At 48.0% G+C, this 23827-nt stretch overlaps 1 protein-coding gene across 23 annotated transcripts in view; it reads right to left on the bottom strand.

The window, feature by feature from the left end:
- RBFOX1 (RNA binding fox-1 homolog 1) overlaps positions 1–23827 on the bottom strand; it is a 1600707-nt gene that overhangs the window by 285590 nt on the left and 1291290 nt on the right. For 6 of the 23 annotated variants that reach the window (XM_004586740.3, XM_004586735.3, XM_004586734.3 and 3 more), the window contains exon 1: positions 11679–12376. The exons of 12 other annotated variants lie outside the window; for them this stretch is intronic. In XM_004586740.3, the coding sequence (XP_004586797.3) occupies positions 11679–11765 (87 nt within the window). In that variant the 5' untranslated portion in view covers positions 11766–12376. Of the gene's footprint in view, positions 1–11678; positions 12378–23827 lie in introns of those variants that run through there. 5 more of the 23 variants (XM_004586739.3, XM_058681065.1, XM_058681064.1 and 2 more) reach the window with 3 other exon arrangements.

The raw sequence follows: 23827 nt of genomic DNA, 5'->3' as shown, positions 1-23827 counted from the left end.
CACCATTTGGATAGTTCCAGCTGTCCTTTGCACTAGGGGGTGAAGTATACCCCCTCTTCCCAACTGTGACCACCAAAATCTGCATCTCACCATTGCCAAACACCCACACGCCCCATGACTGAGAGCCCTCAGTGCCGTCCACTGAGATCCCCAAGACTACTCTTCTTTCGGTGCTTTTCTCAACTTGTTGTTTAAAATGTCTTTTATTGGTCTCAGAGCACCTGTGCCTTTCTTTACTTCTTTTCTAAGATAAAATGGATAAACACACACACACACACACACACACACACACACCTCTTTTATTTTATTCTTAGCTAGCCAGAACTGAGTTCTGTTCCTTCCACCTAGAGGATCCTGACAAAATGTACACATTCAAGTACGACTCTTGGTTTTTTTTTACATTTGCGTGGCAAACATTCCTCTGTCCTTATTCAAGGCACAGTCAGCCACTCAGCCCTCAGTTCAACTCGTCCTCACACAGAGGCGTAACTGCAGCAGGCGCTCTGGCCCCAGGGGACACTCAACAGATCATTATGTGTCAGCAGCAAGACCCTCCTAGGGAACCGAGGTGGCAAGGGGTGTCCTGCCCTCTGTGGGAAGGTGGGGATTCGGTGCCTGGGTGATTACAACTAGGCTAGCATGTGAGCAAGCTGAAAAGCCAGGAAGCAAAGAGATCCTCAAACCCCTGTCCTGCCCCTCCCCAGCAGGGAACTGAGCATGCACGCGCACACATGGGCACACACAGTACTGCTCGGCGAAGCTCTGCCTCACTAGAACCAAATGCTAAAGAAAGCACCAAGCAGACACACCGCTACCCTGAAGCCACAGCTGACGGATGGGTAAGAGTCTTCTGTGCTTAACCCCATTCTGTCGTCGGTGCCCTGCCCACCCCATCACCAAGAGGGAGCGAACTGCAGTCCCTCATCACAGAGATGGGGACAAGCCTGAACCCCTGCTGACTGGCATTTGCGGGCTGGGTCCCCACACCAACGGCAGGCCCTCTGCAAGCAGTGCCATGTCCACCTTGCACTAAGTCACAGTGGGTACAACACCAGGTGTGAAACGGAACACAGCTCGTTAAGAGTCCTTCAGCTCCCTCCCAATTCCCCCAAAGACTGCCCTTCGGCCCAGGGAGCCCAGGGAACCAAGGCAGTCTTCACACAGTCCTTGTCAAGCAGGCACCTCTGTGCTTAGACATCTCAGCAGAACAGCTGCTGTTGAAGGGACAAAGCACACAGCACCTGCGAACAACACAAGCCATTGCTTGCAAGCTTTCCACGGCCCCTGGAGGAGCTGACATGTTTGATGGGGAATGTGTGTGGTTCACCCTGCTTGACTGGCATTGAAAGGGAAAACACAGAGTGCATTTCCAGGAGGTATAGATGCTGAGAACCAAAAGGAAGCTGCAGACAAAGTCGCTAGTACTCGTCCTGCCAGCCATTCCCCCCTCACCACTTGCTATCACCATCCCACCTCCTGTTTGATCTTCTTCCCCGGGGGAGGAAGCAGGCTTCCACCAGGGGAACAAGACCTCCTGACAGTCAGCCTCAAGATAGAGGGAGGAAAGCTGATCAGAAGTGACAGTGGCACCAGATCCTGTTAGCCTCTGCTCAGAGGAGGCTGAACGGTGAGAGGCACAGCTGCTCCTCTTTGGAGGACGGGAGCTGGCACTGAGGCTGTGTCAGGCTCGCCACTTCTCAGGAAGAACAGGTACCAGGCCTGCCTGCCAGCCCCCCACACTGAAATGAGCACAAGCTGCCTTCCTGGGGTGAGGTTCAGCCTTCTTTTAAAATCAATCTTCCTGGGACAGCTCAAAGTGACAGGATAGCTCATAGTGGTAGCAGCAAGAAGATACCAGAACAATAAAATCAGGATTTCATATCCCATGAGCAGAATTATCATGATATATAAAATTTCTCATAATCAGTACATAATTTAATCTAATATGAGTTTTGGGCATTTGTAAAGCATATCATGCATGCTGGTACACATATGCATAAATCATACACACCACGTAACACTTATTAACTCAAGAGATTGTCAGTACTTATGAGCCCTTGTCCCATGCCAGTCACCACTGAAAGCTTTACAGGTGCTGACACAAAGGATCCTGAGAAGTGACTCTGCCACTGACCCTGAAGCACAAGAAAGGCGAAGCGTACCCACTTTCCAGAGGAGGCAGAGCAGAGCATGTAACCCAGGCAGCCTGGCCCAGAAGCTTTACGCCCTCAGCCAGTATGCGGTCTGGGCTCGCACTGGCAGTAAACATGCCACACGGTCTCTGTGCCACAGCCGATGTCAGTCAGGGGCCCTGTGTTTGTGCTTGGAACATCTATGTTCTAGGCGCTGCGCTGTGGACTGTATAGGGTTCGCCACTCCAAGAGGCCCTCAGCCACAAGGTGGATGTTGCCCAGGTGGAGACATCAGCGGTAGAGGCAGAGCTGAGCCAGGGAACCCGGACCCTCCTCCACACCCTCTCCTCTGAAACACTACTTCAACCCCACACTGCATGCACAACACCTTGCACACTCCCGGGCCATGCAAACACAGATGACAAGCAGCTGCTGCTCTTGCTAGAACAGAGCCCCAAGAGGCATCTTCTTCCAAGAGGCTGATGGGAGCTACGCATTGACGATGCTGCCTCTGCAGGAGGAAGGTCCCCAACAAACCCCCTGCTTGGATAGTCAACACCACTTGCCAAGCCTGGGTGCCCCGTTGAAGGTAGAGCATGGCTTCTTGTGTTGTTCATATGCTCACCATAACCTGATGGATGCCCTGACACACCAGGGCCTTCAGCAACATGTAGCATTGGTTTCTCTCCCAAGGCTCCCCACCAGTTGCTCCCTGGTGCCAGTATGCACTCACACATCCTCCCTGCCACCGGGCTCCGACAGATGGGAGCTATTCTTATTATTTAACATTTATTAAGCACCCACAGTGTACCAGGAGCTACATGGAACAGGGGTGTGGGTGGTCCCAAAGAGTCTGTCCCCAGAAGGCTGTGGCAGGCTTCTCTTCCCCTACCAGGCCCACCTTTCTCTTCCTCCTACCTCCCAGCTTTGGTTCCTGTCCTAGCAGGTCCTGCTGCAGTGGACCAGGATTTTGACAAAGGTTGCAGATTATTGAGAGCTACAGACCCTTCCCTGTGCACCTCCAGCAGTTCTAGCTCTCCAGACCAACGATTTATGGAGCGCTGAGGGGATGGTGGTCTTCAGCCTATGCCAGTGGCTGCCAGACCCCATGTGAGTGAGGGCCTCCTCCTCCACTGCTCTTCCTTCCTGCAGCCCTGTGTTGTCCAGCCACTCCACACACAGGAGCAGCCGTAGCCATGAGGAATGTCCAACAGAAGCATGAGCAGAGAGAGGCAACTGTGCCCTCCTTCAACCTGCACTGTCTTCATAGAGCAAGGGGAAAGTGCCAGAATGTGGGAAAAAGCACACAGCGATAGTAACAAAGGCAGCGTTGCCCTCAGCTGTGGGATTCCTGTTGTAAACAGGCACTGCTCAAATCCTCAAGGTTCCCTTTCAACTTGAGGGTGACCATATCTCACTGTCAAGCTGACACTGGAAGGTCACAGGGACAAAGCCCCATTTCGGCCAGGAGCCCGGCTGCGACTCACACCAGTCCTGTGCCATGCCATGGCGCCTAGACGGCATCACAGGGATAAGCCAAGGTCCCAAGTACAATCAGCCTGAACTCCTGGGATCCTGACAATGACCTTGAGAGATAGAACATGCTGGACCAGGTTTTTAAATTTTCATTTTATAGATGAAAAGGTACAAGTTCAAAAGAGGTCAAGCACCTCACTCAGTCACACAGAGAAGGGCACGGCCAGACTTGGATTTCTCGGCTCTAAATCCTTTTCTCTTTGTTACCAAACTGTGTCATCTCCTGAAATGAGAAGATCGAGCCCTTCAGCGAGCAGCTCCTGAGAACCACAGCCTGTACAAAGCGCTGCTCTGGCCCCCGGTCCTTCCCACCCCTGGGAGTCAAGGTGCACCAGAGAGGGGATCAGAAAGAATGGTGAAGGAGTCTGCCTTCTGACATGATCTGCTGAACTCCCTGCTTTGCTCTGAGCCACAGGCACCCAGGGAGGTGGGTGAAGGCAAAGCGGGCCCCCTACCTCCCAAGAAACAGAGCCCTTGTTCTCTTTCAACTTTCAGAAGCAAAACAAAGAAAACACAAATCTTTGTATCCCGGAATGTAAAAGAAAAAGTGGAGATCCTATTTACAGGGAATGCAGTTTAATCTCTCTTGAGTGTCCAGGCCACCAGCACCACAAAGACTTGAGGAGAGGTCAGCTGGGCGGTGATGGGACACAGGAGTTCCAATGTCCTGGGGCTGGACTAACCCATGACTTCACTGGCAATGTGTGGTCCTCAATGAGACCACCGAGGACAGCGGCCAAACCCTTGCTCTCCGCTCATCTTTGAAGAGAACTTGACACAGAACCCATGATCAATAAATATTTTAATCAATGAGTTATTTTCACAGAGCCTCTCCCTTCCACTTCCATGAGCCTGAAGAGTTCATTCCGCTGCTGAGGACAATGGTCTCAGTGACCCAGAGGGAAGGACTGTGAGGGTATTGAGTTCCCTGTTTCTGAACACCTCTTAGGGCTCAGCAGTTAATCAAGTGGGCACGCCAGCTCCTTGCATGCGGGTGGGATACGTGTGCGGTTGGTCTATCTTTAGGCAGGCGAGAAACATAAATAGGGGTGAAGATCTCCATCATAAATCACCCAGGGGAAGGCACTCACCTAAAACAACCTCTAAAGGACAGGGGAGGGAAACCATGCTTTAGCATCAAAGGCTCAGACTGCGGAGCAGCGGAGCAGCAAAGTGGAGTGTGAAATCCGCAGGTCTTCCAAGCCTCCACGCCCTGTGCCCACGCATCAGAAAAAGCACACTTGCTGACATAGCATGCCTTTAAAGTGATCAAAATGACAGATGGCTAGTGCAGAAACATATCCTTTTTATAGGACTGATATTAATCAGAGGGGATTGACAGTGTCCCTTTAATCTTTTAATTTTAAAAACTGCATTTCTCCACAAAAGAACAGGGCAAGTTGCTGGCATCTCCAAGTGCTTTGGAGTGACGGAAGGGCCATGTTAGTGTAAACTGTTAATAGTTATGGGGCTCTCTTTATTACTTTCTTCTTCGTGTATTTACTGTAGCTCTGTAAGCACTGCTGATACAAAGAAAAGTGATGTGGCTGTGTCATCTGAGAAGCCCAATGCTGCCTCAGTTATCATTTCCAGACTGCCTTGCTTTTCCCAGCTCATGCTGTCTGATCCCTCAGATTGAGAAAGTCCCCGCTGTGTGCCCAGGGGGGGCGCTGTGGTAGAAGGCAAGCCAACTAGGAACCATAGCCTCATCTGCCTTTGCCAAGTCCAATCATAACTGGCGAGCCAGGTGAACTAAAAGACAATATAAAGAGTGTACGGCGACCTTTCTGATGGCTTCCACCGTGTGCTGTTGCCAAGGAGAACCTAGCACTTGTCTGTCCAGTACCCTGCCCTGGTGCCAGGACCCCGACTTGCGCTCTGACCCAGTCTGTAACCCCCTAGCTGTGCCGCCAGCCTGAGATGGTAGAGTTGGCGACAGGTGTGGCCTGCATGACCAGCCAAGGAGCCTGTACTCTGCAAGGTTCCTGGGAACACTCGTGGGAGAGATCTCTCAGACACGGTGAAGGGCCAATCTGGAAGTGACGGAAACCAACTTGCACAGGGTGTGTTTGGGAATGAGGGCCAAGCACAGGCAGCACCGTGCCGCACGGACAGACAGGTGCGGGTCATCATGGCCTCTGAATCCAACTGTGTCTGAAGCTGGACCCGCATGGTTCATTTTTTTCCCTCTAACCAAAGTGACTGCAGTTTGTATCAGTTAAGCAAAAGCCCTTAATAAATGCCATAGCTCTCTATCTCTCTTCAGAACAATATGGCATAAATATCTGACACATATTCCTATATATGGATATATGCATAAGTATATGTGTGTGTGCATGCGCGTACATGTGCGTCCCTGCAGGCTTTCCCATCTATTTTAACATAAGCTTCCTATTGGAAAGGATCATGTATATTTTCTAATCTGCCTCATCACCCACTCCTGGTCCACGGCCTGGTCCACGGCCTGGTACACAGTAGGTGCCCAGTAAGTCACTGCTGAATGAAGAGGTAATGGACTGCGTTGAAAGCTCAAACTATGTACTTTCTGCTTTCATTCTGTAGCCCAGAAAACTGAGGCTGGGTGAGGTTAATTGACAAGCCCAAGGCCACACGCTTAGTAAATGTCACAGGCAATACATCAACCTGGACCTATTTGACTCCAAACTCTACCTGCCACCTCCCTGACTCTTTAATTTAGTCCGCTGTTGACACGGCCTCTTTGGCAGTCCAGAAAAGTCACTTAGTGACGGAGATGGAGCTGCCTCCAGGTAAGTGACACCACCAGTATTTATATGCGGCGCTCATTCTGATGTCTTTCCCAATCAGCAGAAACGCCAAATATGTAGATAGCATTGCAGGGTGGCAATACTGGGATCTGAAAACGGCTCTGCTAAACGCAAGCTACTTTTTTTTTAAGTTCCATCAGAAATGTATCCAAATGACTTGCAAGCTCCCTGCTGGCTTCTCTGCCTCTCTACAGGGTGGTTATTCTCCACTCCTTGTGAAACACCAACACCTGGGTAATTCCCAGCATCCCCTCAGATGCAGGCGCAGGTGTCTCCTGAACCACTCTGCCAAGTGCAGTGACGCTCCTCACTGCTTCCAAATGCCGGCTGCAGGGCGGGCGTTCCACCTCTCAGAATCACTGTCATCGCTTTGCTGCCACTGTCTAGCTCTATGGGGTTTGAAGCTGGAAAACCACCCTCAGAGCTAACTCTTAGAGAGCCTGGAAGGCAAAGGACACCCAGGACAAGAACAGGAAACTCGACTTCCTCCTGCTGGATGCACAGTGGGACGTCACGCGGGGCCACCCAGGTTCGGGTGCAGGTGTTCCCACTGCTGACGTTCCTGCGGGCTCCAGCTGACCCTGGCATCTGAGCAACATCCAATCCAGAGTGCCAGTGCGGTAAGGTGGGAAAGACACCAAAGTCCATTGTGCCATCTCCAGCCAACACTGAGTTCTTTCTCATTCCAAAGATCTCTCTCCTTTCCTGTCCAGAAAATGCTTCAGGCTTCCTCACACACCACCTTTTCCCTTTGACCTATCCTCTTCCCACTTTGAATTGTTTTACACACACACACACACACACACACACACACACACAATGTATACATACCAAGAAATACACCCAAGCAACTCTTAATTGACTGGGATGATATTCTACCAGCTCTAACTTCAGACCAGAAATGGTCTCCCCAAGAAACTGTTCAACCCATCTGGACAATAAGTAGCTGGACTCTATGTTTGGTATATGTTTGCAAGGAAAGAATCTTGATTGAATTTGAACTGTAATACTGCACCAAGGTGGAGGAATCCACCAGGGGGGAGGGGCGTGGGGAGGGGTGGGGGGATTCCCAGAGCCTATGAAACTGTCACATAATGCATAATAATTAATAAAAAAAAGAAAAAAAAAGAAATACACCCAAGCAAATATGGATAAATGAGTTTGGTGTCCTCTAACCACACTCAGAACCAACATCAGAAATGACAACACACTACTGGCACTCCAATAATGTCCACTATATTTCCACTTCTCCCTTGATTTAGTTCTAAACATAACTTCAGAGAATCGTACCATGTAAATAACAACACACTCTTCTCTCCTCTTCCCACTGTAGCTCACCCCTTTCTCACATTTCCTTAGGTAAACTTGTTCCTGCACTTTAACCTCAACAGTATATGGGTGACTGAGCAGGAGGACTTTGGTCCAAAGCCCTACTCTGTTACTGTTTCTCCTTGTGATCTTGTTTAAGCTGCCTTTTGCTAATTGTAGACCTTGAGTCCTCCCAGTACAGAAGCAGAGCCACAGTGCTCAATTGTCATTCCTCACCTGAGATCCCCGAGGTCATCTATGCTTTGAAATTCATCTTTTGGAGGATTTTTTTTTCAGAAAGGTATTTCAGAGAAAACTAATTATGTAAAACCCTCAGCACGGCCTGGGATAACACCCTGAATCAAACACATAAATATTCCTACAGCAAAATATATGAATATTCACATGAACTAGGATAAAGAAAAGCTAAAAATAGCTGCACATCATTTCAGGTCAAGATTTGTTCCCAAATGAGATTCAGTGCCAAACTTCCAAAAGAAATTGATTTTCAGAGCTTTTGGAATTTAGAATTACAGATAAGGGATGGTAGACCAAGACTGCCAAGCCTTATTAGGATTTCTGTGAAAATATATCAAGATGAGATACCTCTATTTTTAGCACAGCACCTGGGACACCACAAAGACACTTAATGATGGCCCCTTATCTTCAACTAAGCATAAACAGGTGGGCACAGCTCTCCTTACACTATCCTCCCTCTGGGGAAATATTTGGACCTATAATATCCTGTAAGACCTGGGTAAGATAACAGCAATATTTCCAATAGGAAGCACCATCTAGCCACAGGTGGAAGCTTGATTAAAATATACAGATCTAAATTCACAACTCCATGCCACAGTGTCAGAGACCCAAACACCAACCAGATGCACCAGCTTCAAACCTACTGGTCGGATTCTGTCTTTTGGCATTGTGTGACCATGGTTGTATGGCTTGGGAGCTTGTGGTCTTAGGCTGACTTTGGCAATTGAATTGACTTCCTTTGTCATCAGGCCAGATTAATTCACGGGTCATTCAAGACATCATTGGAAATGGAGAAACAGGCTAAGAAGCTCTGCAGAAATCTGTACTGGCTTTTCTTAAGAGACTGAACCTGGGATCTACACCAAGAGGAAAGGAGCCAATGTTTACATTTGGTGATGTTGTTTTTTCCCACTTCTGCACTTACTATCCACACAATAATTCAAACTGATTTGGCTCAATCTCCTATAACCATTCTCTAATCCTTTACAGAACTAGATTAAAAAAACAAAAGAAACTTTCAGGATCCTATATTCAACATATTTAGGCATAAAATGGTGGGCTCAGGGGATGTAATAAGGGGGAGAAAAACCCTGATTTTCATGGAATATGGAGGCCACATTTAATGGAAACAGCAGCATTTACTAGAGTAATTCTCTAGAACTGTAAGTACTGGAAGACACCTCTGCTCCCTGTCTGCAGGACCAGGGAGGCAAAGCAAATGACAAGGAAATGAATTTGTGTTTTTCTTTACGCAAGTGGACTAAAACACAACAAGGCTGGGCTAAATTTGAAACACGGTACTTGAGAGTAGTCTAAAGGAAACTCTTCTGCCACCAAAGCACTGGCTCTTAGGTCTGGAAAGCCATGGGAAGGAAACCTCCAGCGCTGACACAGCAGCCCTGCCAGGCAGCCAGGGGACTCAGTGTCAACATCCCTTGTCATGGGGAAATCACTACCGCTGTTGGAAGACACACTCTACTTGGATCATGTTGATGTCTCACTGATGACACGATGACAGTGGTGATGGCACCTGCATTCCCGAGGAGAAAGTCCTTGCACCTTGACTCGGGGAGCGACCCACAAGGTCAAGGACTCGGTGAGAAGTAGAACAGGCAGTCAGAGCATCCGCTGAAGGGGTGTGGGTGGGGTGTGGGAGGGGATGTGTGTGATCTCACTCTCCCCTTCAAGTTGCTACTACAGTGGAGCAAACCTGCTTTCCAGATGTGAAAGGGTAGAGTATGACCTGACTCGGGAAGCCAGCAATAAGCTCACAGTCTCTCTCTCCCTCTTCTTTCCTACAGGAGTGGGAGGGGAAGACAGTGAAGTATATCCTAGGGGCCATGCTAGCAGATCCTCACTCGAATGATCTCCCGACTTCCTGGTAGCTGGCTACCTACCAGAGGTTTTGTTTGGAAAAACAAAATTCAGTCAGACTAAGATGAGCAAGTAAAATGGCTTGTTTCTTCCCAAAGTATATTTCTCAAGCGTGCTGCACAGGAGGACGGAGGAAGGCCTCCCCAGTTTCTCAGCTGGCCCTTGTGTCTTCTCATCTATCACTGGGGTAATATGTCCAGAGTGGCATTTCGTAATGACAGCAACATTCCAGCAAATCGATAGTTATTTAATTCCCAACAAGCTCTCGAGTCCATTAAACCTGATTACATTCACCCATTTCAGTGGGTGCCGTTATTTTTCCTACACCGGCACTTAATCTATAACAGGAACTTATGAGAACTTTCAAAAGCAATTTCAGCATCAATCAGCATAGAGCGAAGGGCACGATTTGCTTGTAATTATTTATCGGATGGGGAGGCAAAAGGTCTGAGCAAACTCCAAGGCTAACCTTCACCCCGAGTTCCCCATGGAAGCCCAAGGGCCAATAGGTCCTGATCAGGAGAGCAGATCCTGCCAGGGCAGCCTGCGTCTACGAGCAAAGATGTAACTGCTTCCACAGTGCTAAGGACCCTTCTCCTGGGGGCCCAGTTCTTTAGCATGTATACAACGATTAACACACCCACCCATCCCTCACACTGATTCAAATACCCAGGGTGACAAAAAGGGCTTGTGGTTACTGGTCATCATCCCTGCATGGCTATCACCACCCAGATTCAGAGCAAAGAAGAGGAAAAAGGGCTGCTCAGAACCCGTACTAGACCCTTGAACGAATGAACTGGAATATCTAGTAGAATTTTTAAATGCTGAGTGCTGAGGAGGGGCAGCCTGGGGCAAAGGTAAAAAGACATGCTAAATATATACTATTTTCCTTTCCTGCATTTGTGAGGCACAGAAATTATTACAAAGGAATGGCTATTTTCAAAAAACAAAAAAGTTTAAAAACCCACCTGAGTTTCCAATAACATCTGGTTCTACCACTATTAGATGTGAGCTTTCTATAGAGAACTTGAGACCACAAAGTATGCCCAGAAGCCAATGTTTGTTTACAAAGAGAAACTTGGATTTAGGCAACCACAATGTCCCACATTTCTTCTTGGTTGATGAGCCACTGTATAGTAAGTAAACAGCCTTAAAATAAAACCAGCACCTACTTCAGCCTTCCACTCTCCGCCATCATAAAGACAGAAACAGGCAGTGTGGGACCCCTAGAACAGCTACCCACTTCATAAATGGATCAGCAGTAGAACGCTCTTTCAAGCCTCCAAGCCATCAACCCTCAGACTCAGGTGGAAGGGGTGGGGAGCTTTCCTTGAGAACAGGTGGCCCATGCAGAGGCGTCCTGGGAATAAACACATATTTCATCCTCTTCCATTTCCTGGGTTAAAGCTCTTAACCGAGTCACCTCATGATAAGTTACTTTTGCCTCATGATCTGCTCTGGGAGACCGAGTCCCTCAGAAAGCTGGGAAGGCAGGCAAATCCTTTGCCCCGTGGTCACCCTCCTGAAGGAAAGGCATGAATGTTAAACAGCAGCCAGATCAATACAAGCAAATATAGCTCAACTACACCATTTATTCAGCCATGAGAGATGTCAATAGCTCGATTAGGGTGATCCATCTTTTTGATTTCCTACTGTCTTCTCGCTGACTACGCGAGGGCTTTTTCCTGTATTAAAAGTGTTTGCTTTCTCAACCATAAAAATTCCAATGATTACTCTGAGCACTCTGGAGTTAAGTCGCTTGCTGGAAGAGGCCTTGAGTTACCTGAATCAGTCCGGGAAAGTAGGGGGCTGCTGGCAGAATCATGGGCACGCCATAGGGATGCACGAGAACTCCTTGAGACGCCAACATGCTTTCAGTGAAGGAACGGTTCCCTCCGCCGATCAACACATCAACGGAGAGAGAGGAGAGGAGGGAAAAAAAAATCTATAGACCCAACTTGTTCCGAACTGTGGAGCTGAGAGCCAAGTCGCTTGTGTCAGGAGCCAAACGCTCATCAAGGCGAACGGGGAGAGAAAGAAATTCCACATCAGCAACTCTTAATGTGAAAGTTTTCTTCCCAGACGACCAAGAGACACGGCAGCTGCAAAGTTGAAGCTACCAAAATGGAAGGTGCTATTTTGGGCACAGCTCGCCTAACATGACTAACCAAAGACTGCTTGTGCATTTTGTTCTCGGAGGCAGTGGGAGAACGAAGGAACCCAACAACAGAGACAACCAGGTTACGAGACACGGACGTGTCCGTTGAATTCGGCTCAGTGGCAAGGGGTGTGTCTGCCTGGGATCTGCAGGAAGAGCAAATACTGAGAGACAGAAACAGATATGGTAATCGGCTGATCCTTCAAACTCAAGCTGACTAGTTCATGCCAGCAGTGCTGGGCACTGAGTTTCAAAAAGAAACTGAAAAGATGTTTCGCCCATTCTGTCTGCCTGTCTCTGTCTCTCGTTCCAGTTTTCCTCAGGGTTTCTGTAACTTACACAATACCCCAGTTCAGATTCACACAGTATGGACTATGCATAGAGAGGCAGTTTGATCATTTACATATATTTCCCTTCCACAGGCCCCTGAAGACAGTCTGAGCTATCCTAGGGAACCAACAGGAGGAAAAGGTTGATGCTGACTGCACAGTTTGCTCCTGGTCACATAGCTTAGAGCAGGCAGCGCCGAGCCGCGGACATACTCCACAGCTGGACTTCCACTCCAGTTTCTCTGTTCTTGAACTTTCTATGTCTTTTTTTGCATCTTTTAGAGATACCTTTATTCTAAACTTTTCAAGATGGTATATACTAATGAGCTTTCTCCCTGTTCTTAAGGTAACATGTATGTCTATTATGTACCAAATCTATGGATAAGAGGCTCATTCCAGCAAGGATTTGAAATGTTTCTGGTATATGAAAGTAAGCAGGCATGTTGTCTAAATATGTCCCATGGGGGTAGAGAAACTTCTAAAGGGTTTCATGAAGTTGGAATGAGACTGACTTAGGTGTCCCATTGATGAGCTGTATGGTCTTAAGGAGTTATTTAGCTTCTCTGAGTGCCACTCTCTCTATCAGAAAAATAACAACACACAAGACTGAAACAACAGGAGTTCCAACCTCCTAAGGTCATCTCGTCATGGCATAAAGTTCTTCACACACCATATCATGACGTGGACACCAAGCGTGTTTTTCATCTCCTGGTGGTTGGCTATACACTCAAGTTCAGATGGAAGGTTCAGATAACATTCAGATTGTCACTCCCCTGACCTTCACACCAAGGAAAACATGTGAGTTTCACAACTTGGAGGACAATAACAAGACATGCTGATGAAAACAGTCCACTCCAAGAACACCCATGTTGCACGAATCCTTGATGCCCGCCTTCAAATCAGACCTCTGCTTGGCATATTTCACCTCTCACTGGAAACACCCATGACTTAGATCTGTACAAGTGCGGGGAGCTTCAAGACACCGCCAAACACATTCAACACCTGGCCTTCTCTAAATCCAAACAGTGAGCCTTCCACTTCGAGACAGCCAAGGTGTTGCTACACCACGCTAACTTTCGTTGCTTGATTTAGCTGCATAATTACATTTCTAGATAACGACACTGGACAGGGTCTGGCAGAGAATTCAATTATTTAAGGCTGAATTTTGGCCATCTTGACAAGGTTTCCCAGTAATTGATTCTCATGGATCACAGTGGCCATGACGTACAATTGAGAAAGCTCCCCTAACAGCTGCAAGATGACCCCTGTTACCCAACAGCCTGAATCGGCTTCTAACTTTAGCTTCTGACTACACTGTTACCACTGCATTTCTCAGAAGTTGCCAGAGAGGCCAGAGGAATCAGTATGAGTCGGATGGGTTTTCTAATCTGCTTCCCTTTAGTAATCACGGAAGTGGGGAGCGATTATTTACTTAGGTTAGGTCTGCATGAGATCGAATTCTGTCTCTTTAGTGTTATAAAGTGGGAAGACCACTGAACCAGGAGGCAGGAAGCTTAATATGGCCACTTAAAGCCAGAAATGTACACTTTCAGACTCTTTGAGTTTCCAACTATAAAAGTCTTGACACCACTTATTCCTCATCAGCAATGTACCAACGAATAAATTCATGCAAGTGTTTTTCAAAGTGTAGTTTCACAAGCGCAATAGATTGGATCATTTTATCTGCACACACACACACACACACACACACACAAACACACACACACACACACACACACACAAGTAATTCCAAAAACTACACAGCCAGCTGATTTTGCCATGCAAACATCACACAATGTACTTTCAGAAACCAAGGTGGCAAAGGTCGATCATTACAAAGAGTCTCTGTAACCAAGACATCTGACCAACAGGTGTTTGAGACTACTGACAAGGTAACTCAGCACACGGCTTCCCGGCACATTTTTTATGGTAACATGTAAGTAGGTCAACCAGTCACAATGATGGATCATCACTATCAAGCTGCACATAACGGCATGTGCCACACTCTCACATGAAAAGTAGTGTGATGGTTTGTTTGTATCAGTGTCAACACAAGCACTGCTCCATGTTCACCCCCCCTTCAAAGAACTGCAATTGGTGCCGACTAATTACCATGGTTACAGCAACAGCCGGCAAGAGGGATTTTCCCAGCTCCGTTACAATCATGCGGGACGTACATTCACATAGGTCAACCATAATTGACTGACATTATTACTACACAGTGTGTGACTCCTGTGTGTGGTGTTTGCTTCTGTCTTCACTAAAGGAGGCACTGATTGTAGTCAGATAGAAATGAAAATTACATGTGGGACCTAGCACTATACAGTTAGGTTCCATCTGTCTGTCTATCCATTCATCCGTCCAGAGGACATTTTTAGGGTTACTTTTAATAATTCCACAACACCACCGCCTCTGTGTCTCCTGAGTAAGAGGTGTCTTTTTTGCTTTATCTAAATGAAGGGCATCTTGTGGTCCTTTTCACTTTGACTACCAGGAAGCTCAGAGGCAAATAAGCGGCTCCACTCTTGCAGTTGTCAGCCTTCACTACTTTTCTCTTGATATCCTGCTTTGCCAACTCCAGTCCCAATCACGTTCTTGCTTTTCTCGAATTCTGACTTTATATTTCCGTGTCATTGTTCTGGATAAGCACAATCAACAGCTTTCTGAAACTGCATTAAATGCATCCTTGTCCTAAAACTATCGCAAATAATAAACACATAGATAAATAACCATCATGAGCAAAACCTTCTCCGGTTCTGCTTTCACAAGCAGGAAATCCCATGTAGCACTGGGGGATCTGTGATTCCTTCCTCTTGGATCAGCCACTGGAAAGTGGACGCCTCATCTTGGGTGCTTCCACTCCCCACTGGCAGGTGCACACAGCTCATGGAAAACGGCTGTTGACCAACATCCAGTGTCTGGCATGAAGTTCAGAGAGATCACATTTCAGGAACTGAAAATACAAACGTGAAACAAAAGAACAAAGAGGAAAGAAAGGGGAGTCCTAGAAGTCACTTGGAAATTGTGAATCCAGAAGGATCAGATGTGGTTTTCAACTCTGGCTATGGTGGGCAAGGGATGACAAACACCATTTTCTGTGAACAGGTACGCGTGGGCCCCCTGCTCTCTATGTGACTACTCAGAAGCCTGCTCTCGCAGCTTGTGAAAGCATCACTGATGATCAAGGGTCCATCAGGGAAGACTGTCAACAGAAGCTGAAACTTGAATTTCCCATAATTGTTTTTACAGGTTATGGAGTATTACTCTCCTTTGAATTTCTTCAACTATTTAAAAAATATATATATAAACATATTTGGCTCAAGGAGCATAAAGGCAGGAAATGTCACAGGCTCAACACACAGCATGTGCTTGGCAAACCCCCACTTGGGGGGATTTATTTTTATCTAGGAGGTAAGACACATGGCAGGCACACATTCCTCTTCTACCTCCCACTTGCTCACTGCCTTATCGTCTCCCCTATGGGTGTCCTTGGGGCCAGCTGTGCTCATCTTCTTGTGCCACAGATTTCTGCTGAGGATTCTGCCTTCCTCAGTTATCCTGAGATGGCTCCACCTCATCCCTTCTCCTAAAAAACAAACACGATTCTCCCGTGGCACTCCTCTTAGATCCCCATGCTTTCTCTCTCGCTGTCAGCTTCAAGAGCTCCCTTCACAGAACGACTACGTCAACCTGAGGATTCTGCCCACTCCCAGCACTCCTGAGTGGCAATCACCCAGTTTCAATGTCTACCCAAGAGCAGGAAAGAGGACAGCAACAGAAGTGCTGGCTGGAGATGGGAGAGCTAGGCGTTCAGAGAGGACCAGGGGTTCTGATGTCACATGGAGCCACCTGCAATCTTGGGCACCACATCCCAGTCACCAAAAGGAATTCTGAGGAGGAAAATAGTGTTGTTCCTTCTGAACAGTATGGCAATGGGATATTTCATAATGAGAGTGCTGCATGTAAGATCAAGATACGTACTATCCTTTCAGAGACTGCAAGATTTAGGAATGTTGGGCCACATTTCCTTGAATCTAAATTCCATCAAGCCTAGCAAGGTAGCCACCACTCTTCACCTGCCACCCAAGAAAAACTTCTCAAGCTCAATTGAAATGGATTGCCCATGAGAAAGGGAAAAAAAAAGGAGCAGAAAGCATAACACGACAGTGTCTCCCATATCCTGCTGTGGACTTCAACATTCATTTCTTGCTGGAGATACTGACAAGATCTTCCTCTCAATACAAATGCATCAGCGTACTTAATCACAAGGTCATTTCTAGACAAAGCTCCGTCACCAAGCGTCCTAGCCAAGTCCCTTCAGAACATTCCTCTCTTGAACATGTCGAAAATCATCTTTCAATGCACACTGTCCCTCCTTCTATAAATCACTGTTTTTAGTGAAAAACCATACCGGCAAGTTTCCTTTCCCAAACACTCCCATGAACTCAAGCTGCTCCAACATGAATGCTGAGCAAACTGGCATCTCTCCCTTCTTCCCCCTCTTCTCCCTCCCTTCCTCATTGCCTCCTTCCCTCCTGGCTTTTAGGATCATCCTTGTCGGCCTTGGTGTCACATGATCTTCCAAGCTTTCTCCACTATTCCAGGCAGAAAGAACTGCACTAACACCTTTGCTCTGGGTCATTCGAGAATGGCTCTCAGTGCTTGCTCTGCTCACACTGTGTCAACACTCCTGTAAGCGTGGTCACATCTTCAAGAGTGGTTCACACAGAGAACTGGGTCATCCATGGCCATTCACGCCGTGATCATGGTGCTCAGAAAGCAAACCATGTTTCCTGAAATGCTTCCCTAAATAGCTGGAAACGTATCAGTAACATGGAAATGCTAAGAGGGATGACCGAAAGCTACCTTGGCTCACAAAGGTCATGGTAACTGAAACTGGACACAGTGATGCAGGACAGCCCAGGCTACACAGTGGGAGAGGTCGGGCTTACATCATGGCTCTGGTGGACCCAGGATGCTGTGCTGAGTCCTGAGCCTGCATCTCACCAGGAGTGGAATGAGCCAGCACCTGTCCCTTCCCACAGGTGTTCTGTGGCAATGAAATGACATCTGGTGTTATTGCTACTCATACTTGGAAGTCGTTCAGAAAATGCTAGTTTATTTTTGTTTCTTCAGAAGGTCTCTTTTATACTCGGGTAAGTTTTTTTTCTCCTTTTTAAGACATATTATTCATTTGAAAGGCAGAGGGAAACAGAGAGAGACAACATTCATCTACTGGTTCATTTCCCAAGTGGCTGCAATGGCCAGGGCTGATCCAGGCCAAAGCCAGGAGCCTACAACTGCATCTTAGTCTTCCATGGGAGTGGCAGGAGCCCAAGCACCCCGGTCATCTTCTGTTGCTTTCCCAGGCACACTGGCAGAGAACTGGAAACGAAGCAGAGAAGCTGGGCTTGAACCAGGATTCACTTGGGGTGCTAGCACCATCGATGGACAACTAAGCTGCAGAACCACAACGCCAGCCCCATCTCTCTGTCCCTGGTATCCAGTGTCCCCCGGACGCCAACAGTATTCCACAGTGATATTCCCACTGACATTTTTCTCCTGCTCCTCTCCACATGGTTCCTTTATAAATGTCCTGTCCTTCCACAAGCAGCCACGTGCTTCGGCCTCTAGCCAGTCTCCCTAGCTTTTCCTGCACTCACGACCTCTTTGCTTAAGGTCCCAAAATATCAGCAGTGATCTGGCCCAAGATGATCAGGGCCTCGCTTCTATTTGCATCCAGGCATGCTTCTATTCATCTCTTTTACTCTCCACCCTAGCTATTCAAGTTTCAGCTTTTCTCTGAGTACAGGGCACAGAGACCCTGAGAATTACTAGCCATCTATGGGATGAGACAGAGGCTCCAGAGAAACCAAGTGCCTTGGTCCAAAGGAAGACGCTTTGCCAGTTCACAAGAGGCAGGTTTCCCTAGGGTCCCTAACACCTGCTAGGTCAGCAAGAATGCCCATGGTAGGGTGGCAGCTGAACCAAAAGGGAGAAGTGCCCCTCCCTACCAGAAAAACACTCAAGCTCCCTCCAGTGGCAGCAACTTCCTTAGCAGGGACCCCAGAAAGCAGCTCTTGGGGCGGCCATGTAGGTGCTCCTGAATGCCAGTGCTAACAGGTGAAAAGGGAGGCTGCTGTGAGGAAGGCTGTCAGCACGGTGCCTGGATTCTGATAGGACCACAGTCACCATAGGGTGGTTACACACCATTTAGGTGTTCAGGTATCTTATCGCACATCTGCTGCCAAAACGCAGAACTCTATTCTGAGGGAAGACTGACCCTAGAGGCAAGTGAGTTGAATTGCTGCCTGGCATGCCAACATCCCATTCTAAAGCACCATTTTGTGTCCTGGCTGCTCCACTTCTGATTAGGCTAATGTACCTAGTAAAGGCAGTGGAACATGGTCCAAACACTTTAGCCCCTGCCATCCCTATGGGTGACAGGTTCCTTGGCTTAAGACTTGAGCCTGGTCCAGCCTTGGCATTTGCAGGCATTTGGGAAGCAAACTTGTGAATGAAAGATTCTTCACTCTACATCTGACTCTCCCTCTCTGTTACTCTGCCTTTAAAACAAATAACTCTTTTTAAAAAATCAATTACCAGGACTGGCATTATGGCTCAGCAGGTGAAGATGCTGTCTTTAATGCCAATATCCCATAGGAGTACCAGTTAGAGTCCCAGCTACTCCAATCCAGCTCCCTGTCAATGCTCATGGAAAAGGAGTTGAAGGAGGCCCAAATGCTTGGGCCCATGGCACTCCCCTGAGACAGCTCGCTGGAGCCCCTGATTCCTAGCTTCAGCTGTTGTACAGCCACTTGGGGGAGTGAACCAGCAATGGACACTCAGATTCTGTCTCCCTCTCTTTCTGTTTTAGCTATTCCTTTCAAACACATATGGCAAAGATTTCTTGTTACCAAGGAGGAACATCTTCCATAGGCAAAGCTTCCATAGACTGTGGATAGGATATATCATACCAAGAACCAGTCCCCCTTTAGCACAGAAATCCCCAGCAGGGTCCTAGTGGAGCCAAGGAAGTCATAGCCAGGAGGGATCAATTGCATCCCCAGCCCCTCTGAGGACCATGTCCAGGTGCTATTTGTAAATGAGCTGACAACACATAGATTCCACCAGAGGATCAGTGCAGGAGGCACTCCTGCGATGTCACTGTCACTGCTCACTATGCCTGACGGAAGACCGAACCCTGAACCCAACCAGCCACAGTCAAAGCCCAGTGTGTGCCCATGACAAGCTGTGTATCCTGACACACATCCCCTACCCTCTCGGTGCCTGAGAGAGTAGTCACAACTCCTGGAATATGGAGGGGACTTAAACAAAAACAACATACCAAAGGGCTGCACTCAAGGACTGGCCAGTAGCAGACCTGAGCTGGAGCAAGCCAGTAGCCGCTTTGCTGAGAACACAATTAGCTGGTGTAGGAGATCTAACCAGGGCTCTCAACCCTCTTCTCTGAAAACACTAAGTGGTTAAATAAAAACACTCTTACATACCCAACCTTTGAAGAAGCTTCTTTAAGAACTTAGTGCCTTTTCCAATCTTCCAAGCCAAGATCAAGATATAGAAGCTGATGAAGAATATGTGTGCGGCTGCTTCACCAGAAGTCATACTTCTGCATCAAAATGGGAGAATTTCATGTTCAAATGATGCTTTTATGAGAATGCGGAAGAATGGGGCCTTGGAATCAGGAACACCCCCAACACTGCCGCGTGCTGGATCACCCTGCCCAGTGGGACCATGCCACCACCATCAATGGCTAGGAGGTTGCACAAAGAATACCAGCAAGGGTGCACAAGTGAGGAAGCTGCTGATTACCCTTAGAAACTTGGGCCTCCCGCGGTGCAGGCTGCACCATGCTCCTCTTGGTTCTTAAAGCGCGTCTCGACCTGATTCTCCTCTGAAAGCCAGACTGCCTGGCTGAATGAGCAAGTCTAAGAATATCAACTCGTCACATCATCTCTGCTGAGATCAACAATGCTCCAGGAACCGACCTCTGACCTGTCTGGGATGAGTGGCAACTGGGCCGGAGAATTAGTTGACCTTGCTTCAGGCAGACACACACTCCCTGGGGGCTGCGGGAACCAGCTGCTTCCTGAGGCTTTCTTTTGTGCTCTCCCTGCATTTTCTGCCTTCTGCACTGCAGGCCCCCAGAGGGGCCGGGCACAGAGACCGCTCCAAACTCCCCAAGCCTGCAGATCCAGAAACTGAGCTGTCCTGTTCTAACCCCAAGCCACTGCTGAACTGGCCACATCACCTGATCTCTGGCTATGCATCATTTTCTCCTTAGAACCAAAGCGCCTGGGCTGGCATCTTCCAAGGCGTATTTAGTGTGATAGATGCTTCACGGTCGGAAGAACTGCACGATCAAATAAGGTACAGATCTTCCTGGGTCGGGAACGCATGACTATTAGCACATAACCACGGCTTAAAAGTTCTGCAAAGAAAAAGAAATCCACCTAGCTAGCTACTCAGCTGACCATCCATCTCCCCACATATCCACTTAACCACCTGTCAATGGGTTCATCTAGCCATCCATCCACTCACCTACCCACCTTACTTCCAGTCACCCACCAATGCAGTACCTAGTTTGTAATGTGACTCTTTAGTCATCAAGAGATAATCATCTGGGAGGCCCTGGGCTGGCTTCTTTCTCTTTTCTTTCTTTGACATCACCACCATCATCATCACAGCTGCTACCATTTATTTGATGCTTGGCAAGTTCTGGACACTGTACTAACTTCATTGTATCTGTTATCTCAGCTTATCTTCTCAATATTCCTATGAAGCAGATCCGGATCAAGTTATCACAGCACTGACCACAAAACTGAGGAATCCAGGAAGGAAACTAAACTAGGGGAGACAATAACGCCAGTCCACAGCAGAGCTGTTTGCTGAACTGAGGCGGGCTGCCGAAACTAAGCCGTGCTTCCTCCTACGAGCCTTTCTCAGCATCTGGCACCCTTCAACCTACTCCCTGAACGGCTGGTCCTGCTAAACTCAAGCAGACTCTGCTTAACCCTCCTTAACCCTCAATCTCTCACTCAGCCACTCCACTGCCCACGACAGAAATGAAACGTAAAATCTGAGCCCAGGAGGGAGAAGACCTCAAGATCTGGAGCAGAGCTGACCCACACTACGTTCCCCTCAGTCTTTGGGAAGTGGAGAGGTGTCTTCCCAAGCAAAAGGCAGTGCAAGGCACCTAGAATGGGCTAACCTCCTAGGAATGCAGGACAGCTTAGCTGCAGGGGGTCAGGAAGGAGGGTGGGGAGGAGCACAGCCAGGGGGATGACCTTTTTGACCTTTCTTTGTGATGTGGAAGGATCATCTCCTGCTCCAGGGCTGGCTGGTCTTTGGCTTGGTCCCCTGTCCTGGGCTCTTCCAGGGGTGGGGCTGGAATCCCTCCTTACCCCATGCATGGACCAACTGCTCGGAGAATGTTGCTCTTACATCCCAGCAAGTGCTCACAACTCAAAACATTCCATCCCCATGCAGAGTTGATGGAGCCTTGAAATTTATCTGTGGACTTAGAAAGGACTTCCAAATTTCTATTCGATTTTGAAGTGTATAACCAATACGTGCTGTACTTTCTATAAAGAACAGGTAGAAATAGTAAGAATCCCTGGAGTAGGGTGTTACGGGGTGCGAGCGAGATCACACCGGACATGCCTAAGGCTTATTAAGGAGTTTTTATTAACCAAGCTTGCAGATAATAGAGCACACTAGAAATAGCAAATTACAAGTACCAGTCACAATCCAACCAAACGTAATCCAACCAAACATAACCCCAAGAGGAACAAGTGGTTATTACCCTTGAGTCCATCCGTTAAGCTGAAGACCTATGTCCCAGCTTCCCCAACAATATAAGTTATCCTACTAGACATGCAATGAATAACCTGGACACACTTACAAAGCTGCAGACATTCACCTTTCCCTGGCTTCTCTGCCCACATTCCATCACTGCTAGGCCTCACCTCTCCTGGAACTCCTGATAGAACACAAACCAGAAACAACATTACTATATCCATTGTCCCATCTAAGTAGTACACAGGGACCATGCTCAGGGGATTACCTGTCCTGGGTCAGCCAAGAGTCAAGGTGCCAGAGTATCAGAAGCACCTGACCAGGAAGAGCCCCTGCTTCATGGGCCTTTTAAAGGGGCTTGTGAGGGGAGTGGTTACACAACGATGCAACACTGTCCCCTCTCAGTTGACAGGTGGTCATCGGTGGGCAGGAGCGAATACCTAAGTGGTGATGGGGGGTAGTGGTTGAGGATGGAATTGACATTCCATTGCTTTTAGGACCCACCTTCAGGACAGAGGGCGGGGGACACAGCCACATTTCATTTGTCCGCTGTCAGGGGGTGCTGGCTATCACTGGCTGCACCCCATAATGTAGGGCTCTTCCAGGCCTATGTTGTGTTCACAAGCCCAGTGGCTAAGCTTATGGGGCAGGAAGGTTAAGGGGTATAGGGAATTACATGATGAGAAGTAGGGTCAGTCACTAAGGATTCCAAAAGCACATCTGTACTTCACCCCACGTCACTTGTTTGGCAATCAGCTCAGAATAGGACATGGAGTCTCTGCTGAAGCTCTCACTCCTGGCCTTGGTCTGGAGACAAGCCACCATGGGGCAGAGAGTGGGTGCTAAGTAGCAGCATATGTAACCCATCAAACCCAGAGCTGGGGGACTCTACAAGGTTGTGTTCTCAGAAACTGCCCAACCCAGGCTTGCAAAGGAGACAGGGGCACAAGGGCCCCAGGGATCAAAGGGCTGACTGCTCCAAGGTGGCCACTCTGCCACGCCATGGCCAGGCAGCTGGTAGCAACAGAGGGCCTCGGGAGATAGGACTTTCATCAGCCTAACTTAGCAGTGTCCTTCTGGGACATTCTGGGGACATCAAAAGAGGAGCCACGTGGAGTGACCTCATTTCCCTTCTCTGATATCTATTTAAACAACAACAACAACAATTTAACAAACCATATATGCCATTTATCATTTGCCAAATGTCTTCTTATCCCTCTGCGTGTGAACTCATTTGATCTTTACAACAATGCTCACTGCTACTCTCCCCAGAGCAAAGGCAGAGGCCCCGAGGCACAGAGAGGCTATGGAAGCCTCCACTCTGCTGCCTCTCCAGTGAGTGATACAAAAAGCAAATTTTCATTATAATAACAACATATTACACTGATTAGCAAATGAGATTTCAAGTTCAAATTCTGGCTCTGACAATTCCTGGCTGTGTTGCCCTGGGCAGATTCCTTAACCTCACTGGGCCTTGGTTATTTGCTGTATGAATGAAAGGCAATGCCATCCTCCTCACTAGACAATGTACTGAGAACGCTCCCTGAGCTGGAGTTGAGTTCAGCAGTCTCAGCTCTTCACAGTGCTTATCTCAGCATGCCCACATGTATGTATGCGAGAGACAGG

The sequence above is a fragment of the Ochotona princeps genome, chromosome 24 (assembly GCF_030435755.1).
Source record: "Ochotona princeps isolate mOchPri1 chromosome 24, mOchPri1.hap1, whole genome shotgun sequence".
Lineage (NCBI taxonomy): Eukaryota > Metazoa > Chordata > Mammalia > Lagomorpha > Ochotonidae > Ochotona > Ochotona princeps.
The sequence above is the reverse complement of the archived record's forward strand: the minus strand, read 5'-3'. Positions and strand labels throughout refer to the sequence as shown.